The sequence below is a fragment of the Sinocyclocheilus anshuiensis genome, unplaced genomic scaffold (assembly GCF_001515605.1).
Source record: "Sinocyclocheilus anshuiensis isolate Anshui unplaced genomic scaffold, SAMN03320099.WGS_v1.1 scaffold799, whole genome shotgun sequence".
NCBI classification, from domain to species: domain Eukaryota; kingdom Metazoa; phylum Chordata; class Actinopteri; order Cypriniformes; family Cyprinidae; genus Sinocyclocheilus; species Sinocyclocheilus anshuiensis.
Window position 1 is genome coordinate 340,919 of NW_015548231.1, and position 9,975 is coordinate 350,893.

At 37.0% G+C, this 9,975-nt stretch overlaps 1 protein-coding gene across 1 annotated transcript in view; it reads left to right on the forward strand.

The window, feature by feature from the left end:
• Positions 1-3,863: 3,863 nt before the first annotated feature.
• The window catches only part of LOC107654597 (ankyrin repeat domain-containing protein 13A-like), an 8,901-nt gene continuing 2,789 nt past the window's right edge, over positions 3,864-9,975 (forward strand). Inside the window, exons 1-9 of the mRNA XM_016441748.1 lie at positions 3,864-4,162; positions 5,001-5,136; positions 5,534-5,686; positions 6,661-6,722; positions 7,264-7,394; positions 7,510-7,667; positions 8,453-8,593; positions 8,773-8,948; positions 9,036-9,097. Of these exons, the coding sequence (XP_016297234.1) occupies positions 4,055-4,162; positions 5,001-5,136; positions 5,534-5,686; positions 6,661-6,722; positions 7,264-7,394; positions 7,510-7,667; positions 8,453-8,593; positions 8,773-8,948; positions 9,036-9,097 (1,127 nt within the window). The 5' untranslated portion in view covers positions 3,864-4,054. The remainder of the gene's footprint in view (positions 4,163-5,000; positions 5,137-5,533; positions 5,687-6,660; positions 6,723-7,263; positions 7,395-7,509; positions 7,668-8,452; positions 8,594-8,772; positions 8,949-9,035; positions 9,098-9,975) is intronic.

The following is a 9,975-nucleotide window of genomic DNA, read 5'->3' on the forward strand; positions in this document are numbered from 1 at the left end:
CACAAATGAATCATCACAAATGTGAAACTAGAAAGCATGTTTTGATCAAGGTTATTATAGTTAACTAAAAACATTTAAAAAACATTGTTACCTGAAATAAAATAAACCATCAATGAAATGAAATAAGATATTAAAAATTTAAAAACTGAAATAAAATATTAAAAACTTATTTTACTTCAGCTAGTTGCCAAGGAAACACATCTGTTATGTTTTAAATAGTAAAACATAGAAAAAGTAACTCCGATATGTGACCCTGGACCACAAAACCAGTCATAAGGGTCAATTTTTATAAATTACGTTTTATACATCATATGAAAGCTGAATAAATAAGCTTTCCATTGATGTATGGTTTGTTAGGACAATATTTGGCCAAGATACAACTATTTGAAAATCTGGAATCTGAGGGTGCAAAAAAATCTAAATATTGAGAAAATCGCCTTTAAAGTTGTCCAAATGAAGTTCTTAGCAATGCATATTACTAATCAAAAATTAAGTTTTAATATATTTACAGTAGGAAATGTACAAAATATATTCATGGAACATGATCTTTACTTAATATCCTAATGATTTTTGGCATAAAAGAAAAATCAATAATTTTGACCCATACAATGTATTTTTTGGCTATTGCTACAAATATACCCCAGCGACGTAAGACTGGTTTTGTGTTCCAGGGTCACATATGACGAAAACAAAATGCGGTGCTGAGTTCTTCCTTATAAGGTCACAGAAGCAAGGGTTGAATGTCATCCTTTTATGTACGGCTGTACACACACTAACTTCCTCTTACATATACATGCCTCAAACCACAACAAATGCTAAGCAGCTGAGCTTTACTTCCAGGGTACAAGCTTTACTTGCTCGAGATTATTCGAGAGGGTCATCTACTGCAGTGTAATTCTGTGTAAAACTGGTTTAACGTCAGATTTTACATCAAGTTGCAACCCAATACAGTAACAAAAAAAAATCTAATCTAATCAGTATTCAATTTTTTTTATGAAATTACCATGAACTGCATATCTTCAACAAATTTAGCATAAAATAAAATGGATTGGCTGAATGGCTGTAAAGGATTTTTATAGTATTTGTAAATGCATAAACAACAGCAGAAGAGTGATTTGCCAGCCTAACACATGTAACAAACACGGGGCTAAATATTGCAGCGGTATTATCACTTACATTTTTTCATCACTTTGCTATACTAAGCACATTATATGGTTAGTTGCAAGCTGCAACCCATTTTTAGGTCACGACCCGCCAGTTGGCCCAAACCCTTGATTGCTCAGAGATCCCCCACTACTACACTAGACAAACTCAACGACCCAGAGACAGAATCACTGCTCATACATTTGTCACTGGCACTCGTCCTTCATGGGCGTCCCATACCAAGCCAGTTTTTAATAGAATATGTCATAGTCTCACTCCCTCATTGAGTCATGATGCGAAATTAGTGAAAGCAGGGCCAACCACACTGGTCCTATGACTAATGTGTCTGAGCAACCCAAGACGTGTTGTGTTTATATTTTCTGCATCGTACCAACACCCCCCCAAGATTCTGGCAAACGTGTGATTTCACTTCCTTCAGAAACAACACGAGTCAGCCCTCTAGTGTGTCAGAATTGCCCAAGAACAGAGAGTTTTGAGGATTTTATTTTCACACTGATTACAGGCAAATGCTTTTTCTAATGAAATGTTAATTTAAGTTTTTATATTCTTATTGGGATGCCTAAAAATGAAGGCAAAAAAAAAAAAAGTTATGAATTTTTACATTTTTTTTATTTGAAATGGTGCAAAACTCAGTGATTTTTGTTGCATTTGCTATATAAACACAAAATCTGTATATTTTTTAGAAAAGGCTAAATGGTATTAAAAAATAGTCACACCTGTGAGCTTTGTGATAAAAAAATAACTGGCATAGGAAATTAATGCGAAATACAAAAAAAAAAAAGGTTTTTGGGGGGTACAATCTACAAATCAGCCATAATAAAGTAGTTATTGATCATGTCTGAACATCCAAATGCAAAACCCAATAAAAGTAAGTAATTATGTCTGAAAATACTCTTAGCAACTAGGAAATACATAACAAAGGTATAAATAAATACATAAATTTAAATACAACTATTTATTTCTCACACCAGATGGCACCAATCTGCCTTCTATGCATTAGATTTTAAATCTAATACTCTACTGCTCTGTTTCTAACTTAAAGGGGTCATAGGATGCCCATTTCACACAAGTTGATATGATTCTTTAGGGTCTTAATGAAAAGTCTGTAACGTAGTTTGGTTAAAATTTCTCAATGGTAGTGTAAAAAACACCTTTTTTACCCTGTCGAAAACAGCTCTTTTCAGATCAAGCCGTTTTTGTAACATTTTCCTTTAAATGTTAATGAGCTCTGCTGACCCCGCCCCTTTCTTCCGACAATGTATTAGGCTATTAGAAAAATAATTCAATTATTTTTATTATTTTAGATTTAAATAATCATGGTGAATAATTGAGAGGTGAATATACCACGAAATCCCCTCAAAATCCTAAATATTAACATAAATGTTACTGAGAAAAAATACATTCATTTGCTTTAAAAAAGGTTACGTTTATTTTCTTCAGTCTATTTTGACCTCAGAGGACTGCAAATACGATCCCTAATCCCTAACTTAACTGAGGAAAGCTAGAGGGATAAATCTAGACTAAAACGCATCATTTTACTGCATCAGGTGGGCAGGCTATTGAAGATGCCACACTTAAGAAGTTAATGACCAATTTGGGTTTCACAGCCTGCGTGAGGGACATATGATACCACTGTTGCATCAGTCTGACAGAAACATGAGCTATCTAAATTAAAAACTGATCCACTGATAAGCAGAGAGCAGCCTAGAAGCAAAAGTCACTTCCCTTCAAGCACAGGAAGTATCAAACAACAGCTGCAAAGAGGCCAAGGGCCAGAATCAAGCAGCTGGCACAATCATCATTCTCCCTCCCTCTCCTTTTCTTTCTCTTCAAGCCAAGTGCTGCTCTCTTCCCCATCAAGTGCTGCAGTGGCTAAAATAAAACCAAGTGCTGAATGACTAAAAATATATTCACTCTAACAACAACTGGCCAATGATACTGACACACCGGGGCAGCCCAGGCCAGCTGGTGACTGAGGCGTAACTAATCAAGGGGAATCAATAAGGGGACTGAGGAGAAACATAAACAAAACACAGGACAAAACATTAAAGGGGTCATATGATGCGATTTCAAGTTTTCCTTTCTCTTTGGAGTGTTACAAGCTGATTGTAATTAGAAACCCAGGAATTAACCAGAGAGTCGGAAATGAAATTGAAGGCATGTAGGACGCGATCTTCATAACATGCTGCATTCGTTTCCGCGCATGCGCAGAAGTGATTCATCACCAGCCGCTCCTGATGAGCTGAAGATCATTTAAAACACAGAGGCGTCGCGCCTACCCACAGGCGAGCGAATTATTTATTACGAGCATTTACTGATGTTTCGTTTGAAAACATTTTCGTTTCATGCCTAGATAAAAAATAATAACTTCTCTTTACGAACACGCAAAATTCACTCTTTGATTTTACGCAATTTAGCCATATTTAATAGCACGACCGCCCCTCCTTTTTATGAAATGGTTTAGTCTGGCGTTGGGCTCGCCCATTTCAATAAGAAAAAATAATTATTTTTCCATTCGTTTTTTTTTTAATTTGTCATATATAGCTAATTAGGCTCTTGTCGATCATTTTATATTGAGAACATTATTTATAAATACAACTAAATGCAATAGGGTTTGGAGGAAAGATTTGTCAAATGACTGGATACACCCCCACCCAAATAGTTTCGACCTGCCACTTCCTTGTTTTTCAAAAGTTTATTTTGAAAAAAGTTGGTTGCGTTTTCGGCGTCTCCTTTACTAAAATCCACCTGTTTAGTAGTCAGAGTCACTGTATAATTATTAACAATTAATTAAACGCATGAAGAGCTTTGATGGTTCATGACAGTAGCTAGCTCGCAGGCTGGCTCTTGATTTTGGAGGGGGAGACACGGAGAGTTTGATCGAGGCAGAATGTTATCGGCCACCGCTGCCAGCGTCGAGGATTTCAGCCTCAGGTTTCCACTGCATGCCCTGGTGTGGGAGAATGACTACAGGAAGCTGGAAAAAGAGATGCAGACGGTGTGTGTGTGTGTGTGTGTGTGTGTGTGTGTGTGTGTGGTGGGGGGGAATCCGTAAATGCTGATGTATGTAGACTGGTGGTGGTGCATCTGGTGTTAGAATCATTTGACTGCTGTGAGATGTCTGCCTCCAGTGGATTTCATGACATGCTTGACGTATTTAATAATCTAAAGAAATTGGAATTGGTATATTATTTGATCTTATTGCAAAATGCTTCATCAGCTTGCCATCCACTTGTTAACCACAGCACTGCTGTATGTCATTGCACTGGAGAGCTGGTGAGCTCATCCTAACATCAATAAAGCTTCATTTTGCTGCACCAGGCTGTAGATCACAGCTTTGTTGGGGGAAAACGTGTAAAAATAAGATAGTATAGTTTAACTATAAGATAGTAAAAACTAAGAGTAAGCTAAAGAAATAAATGTTAATTCAAATAAATAGATAAATAATACATCTAGCAGCAAGTAGAAAAAAAAACGTAATAGAAACTAGATATTTCACACACATTTGTAACATTTATTTAACAATTGCATCAGTTTTCACAGTAAATTGTGTCTTTATTCATGTAAATATATAGCTACCTTTTAAGTTTTAGGATTGAGTCTTTCACCCTAGGATGATCTTATTTGAATGTCCATGCCATCTGAATGATTGAATACTGCTGCTATATATGACAGGCATCATGACCAATTCACAGGAAGAGCATCCAGTGTTTTGATTAATGACAGTTGCATTCCATATTTCCATTTTCATTTTTTTAAGAGCAATGCTCATGATTTTTGGCACTTCTCAATTTCCTCACTAAGATATGAGTTGTATGTGTTTACACTCCTTTCAGAGTAACATTGAAGAGGTGGATCCCAGGGGCCGGACGCCTCTGCACCTGGCCGTCTCACTAGGACACTTGGAGTCAGTGAGAGTGCTGCTCAGACACGGCGCAGATGTTTCCAAAGAGAACGACAAAAATTGGACAGGTGAGAATAGAGCTTATGAATTGCACATTAGTCAACTTAGTAGGTCTTATAAGACATCAGATAGTTTTGCAGTATCGTCATGGCAATCTTTGAAGTAAATTGCATTGACCCCCACAAGAATACCATTAGAATTATAACGACTCTTGCACATCAGTAGTTTTCCCAGCCACCTCTGGTCCGGCTTTTCCGGGATCCAGTATTATGTATGCTCTAATGATCACCTCCTCCAAGACACTTACTGGTCATTTAGCAGATGTCTTTTTATGTGATTTACAGTGCACTATAGAATAGAAGCTAGTATGTTTACCTTTCCATTACAAGCCCATATTCTTAGATAAAGATAAATACCTAAAGGTCCAGTTAAAGCAGATGTATATGTGTGTTGTTGTCTGCACAGTGCTGCAGGAAGCAGTCAGCACAGGAGATCCAGAGATGGTGCAGCTGGTGCTCCAGCGACGAGATTACCGTAAAGCCTCCACTGCGCTGGGTGGCGTTCCAGAGTTACTGTGCAAGATCCGAGAGGTGCGTCTGTCAATTGATTTTGTGTATTATTTTGGGGAATTTTGAGCTATTATTGTATAGTATATAAAAGTTTGGGGACGGTAAGATTTTTAAAAGTAGTCACTTATGTTCACCCAGGCTGCATTTATTTGATCAAAAGTACAGTAAAGGCTGTAATATTGTGAAATATTATTACAATTTGAAATAGCTGTTTTCTATTGTAATTTGTTTTAAAATATCATTTATTTATGTGATGTCTTCAGTGTCACATGATCCTTCAGAAATCATTCTAATATGCTGATTTGCCGCTTGAGAAACATTTCTTATGATCAAGCTTGGATACAGTTGTGCTGCTTAATATTTTTGTGGAAACCATGATACGTTTTTATTCAGGATTCTTTAATGAATAGAAAGTTTATTTGAAATAAAAGTCTTTTGTAATATTATAAACTAGGCTTGCCGCGATAGACGGTGTTGACGGTGATACCGGTGTTAAGCCGCAACACCGGTTATGTCACTTGCCCACCGCGGCACCGACCCCCACCGTCGTTTTGATTTTTTTATAGTAATAAAAATCATTTAGTTATAAAAAGTAATTAACCCACTTTAAGATTTACACTATAAATGTCATACCCCTTTTCTACCAAAATGGTGCTGGTGCTCGACCGGGAACTGCAAATCTCTCTCAGAACATCCCTGTGTTCCCACTTGAGTTATGAACTGTGATCTAATTAACGTTATTACAGTACATAACTAGTATAGCACTAACTCTAGTATAGTTTTGTTTTGCCTCAGCTCAGATTCGCTCAGATTCGAAACTTAATCTGGCAAATTGATCAGTTTCAGGTTGTAGGGATCAGTTTGAAGCCAATTTTCTTGCCCATAATTGCTTTTCTGGCAATAAAACGCATGAAATAGTTCCAGACTGGGCTCCAGCACTCCATCAGTGGTAAAGGGTCTATAGTCTGTTCCCTGTTATGTTAACTGGTTAATATCAATTACTGATGCTTTTGATCTCAACAGGTGAAAGGAATGTCCTGGAGTCTTTACTCGGGACAGTAGAGCAACAGATCGGTGCTCAAGGGGTAAGCACACAAAACAGACACATTGAATTTGTTTTCTTCTGAAGTATTTGGGCACTGCAGTCACACTTACAAATTTATGAATGTCAATGAATTTGATACAAAATTTCAAACCAAGTGAAATATCCAAACAAATGTATGATCTTTTGATCCATATTAGAAATGACTTGTAACAAAAACAAGTGTCAAGTTGATTTTTAGTGGATGTATAGTCCATCATATAGTTCATCACATTAATGATGATCATGTTCCACCAATGTTTGAAAACCACAAATTGTCCAAATACTATTTTTGAACAGTATTTCTATTGATTTATATTGTATTTACTTTTGTGGAATATTTCGCTTGAATAGTACTACTGTTCTTTTAAAATGTGTATATATATAATATTTTGATTTTTTTTTTTTTTATGTGTATAATAGTTTGATATTTTGTTATCTAGATCAAACACATTTATACATTTTAGGTGTACATTTAAAAAAAAAACATCGGGACACTTGTGTTTTACAAAGCTGGAAGGATTAATTTGTATGTACGATTACAGGACATGACTATGGAGTATGCCACTGCCACAAACCCCACAGCTATTACTCCAGAGGAGTACTTTAACCCCAACTTTGACCTGCAGGGCAGAGACATCGGTCGGCCCACTGAGCTCACCATCAGAACACAGAAGTAAGGCTGACCATTCACTCAACCTCACTACAATTATTTTTAAATAAGTAAATAATATATTACACACATGTAATTGAAGAAATGGTTCAGTTTTTGTGTTTGGACCCCCTCTCAGGTTTAAAGGCACCCTGTGGATGAGTGAAGAGCATCCTCTGTCTCTGGTGGAGCAGGTCACTCCCATCATTGACCTGATGGCTCGCACCAGCACTCACTTTGCCAGACTCAGGGACTTCATCAACCTCAGGTTTCCCCCTGGCTTCCCTGTGAAGATCGGTGAGTGAGAGGAACAAACAGCCCTACTACTCAGTTCTCAAATGAAACCCTGTCCAGCATTTGTAAGTTAATGCATCAGATTGAATATTAACTTCTCTAACCTGCAACAAAACTGCAAGTACACTCTTAAAATTCAACTAAATGTTTGCAAATTGTGTATGGAAGAGAGTTTAGCATTAACTAATCTAGCTGTCCTGCTCACAAGTTTCTCAAGACTGCTTTTGTGTTTCAAGTCTGTGGACTTTAAGGAAAACTTCATAAAACTTATATTTGGTAGAAGGGACATATTCCCTTAGTTTATCACCTTGTCCAAAAACTCTAGAGAACCTAAGTCCAGTATAGCAAGGCAGGGAAGACTGAATCTGATTTTGTATATTTCTTGTGTGAATATACAAGATTATGCACGTTCTGCATGACCCCCCCTTTCCATTAAACATATTTTATTGCACTGTCCCAATTTTAATGCAAGTAGAAAACTTTTATGGATTACGTTCACTCGGGGACTTGTTTAGTAAGATTTTACCTGAAAAGATTTTAGATTTTTTTATCGTATGTTAATTAAAAAAAATATATATATATATAATTTAATCTGCAGTTTTTTTGTGTGTGTTGATTTGGTTTTATTTTGTGTTTGTTTTTTGTTTATTCCAACTCCATGAAGAAAGCCTAAGATGCTGACATGGCAATAAAAATAAACAACTAACCAACCTTGTGAATGGCTTTAATATAAGGCAGAGCATGCCGCTAACTAGATCATGGGTTTGATTCTGTTTCTGTTTCTTCAGAAATCCCTCTGTTCCATGTGTTGAATGCCCGCATCACATTTGGAAATGTCAACAAGTGCAGTACAGATGAACCTTTGGACTCCAACCAATCAGCTTCTACACCCACACCTACAGAAGAGAAGTGTGACAGCCAGGCTTCAGGTTTGGAAATGTATTGATTCCTCATCTGTTCCAGAACAAAAACGCACAGAAGACCTGTTAACTGTCACAAACTCTGCCCTTAATTCATAGTGGGAATGAGTTATTGGTTTGTTGATCCAGCAGGGAAATGTTCTAACATGAATGTTAAATGCAGTATGTTTCACTTCCTGCTCCTGCAGGACCTGCTCCATTCAAGGTGTGTCCATCTGTGTTCGTGGCACCTTCGCACTATCACCACCGAGGGGGCTACCGCCACTCCAACACACGCCGTTACAACCCAGCCAGTCATGATGAAGAGCTGCTCCAGTACGCCATTCACCAGAGTCTGCTCGAGTCCAGTGCACTCAAGTCAGAGGTCAGAGAACTTCCTGTTAGTGCATTCTGTGCATTTCTTGAAGATGTCTGTCTCTAATATGCAGTCTGGCTGGCTGTTTTGTTTTAGGACACTTGGAGTGATTCTGATGGACAGGCAACACAATCCATGATGAATCGGTTGAGCGATGGGTACCTTTCATGTTTCCATAATAATTTGTCCAGGGGCACTTTTTTTTTTTTTTTAAGAAAGTAATATTTTTGTGATACTTTTAAATAGAGTGACAGTGAGGAAATTTTCCCACCGGTTAATCAACGTGTGACAATACGGATAATACCGGTATCACCGTGGGGGCGGGGGCGTTCCCTCTTTTCCTTGCTTTCCTTCGCTTTTAAATAGCTTGTAAAAGCAGCATGCCATTTTACTTTCACTTTCAAATAGCAGCAATTCGGCGTAAAGCAATTGTTCGTTTTTAGTTCGTTTGAATTTTCCCTCTTTTCCTCGCTTTCCTTCCCTTTTAAATAGCTTAAAAGCGCCGTGCACATTTTACTTTCACTTTTGAATTAGCGGCAGTTAGGCATCAATTACTTGAATGCAACAACAAAATACGTCAAACTCACTTTAGCGTATATATAAAACATATCACTTTTATTAACAAAACGAATAAAAATACACCATGCTATAGGGCAGGCTATGCCTAATATAAAATATAGCTTAAAAGTGCCGTGCGCATTTTACTTTCACTTTTGAATTAGCGGCAGTTCGGCGTCAATTGCTTGAATACAACAACAAAATACAACGTCAAACTCACTTTAGCCTATAAATAAAACATAGAACTTTTATTAACAAAACGAATAAAAATACACCATGCTATAGGGCAGGCTATGCCTAATATAAAATAACAAATGACTTACATAAAGTTTAAATAGGTATACAAAACTGGAAATGAGTAAACATGTAGCCTATATTATATAAACAAAGGTAAGAAAGGTAGAACGTTTATTAGCAAAACAAATAAGAAAGCTTGGAGGCACGGCATACACCTTGATGTCAAATAAAATAAATAAAT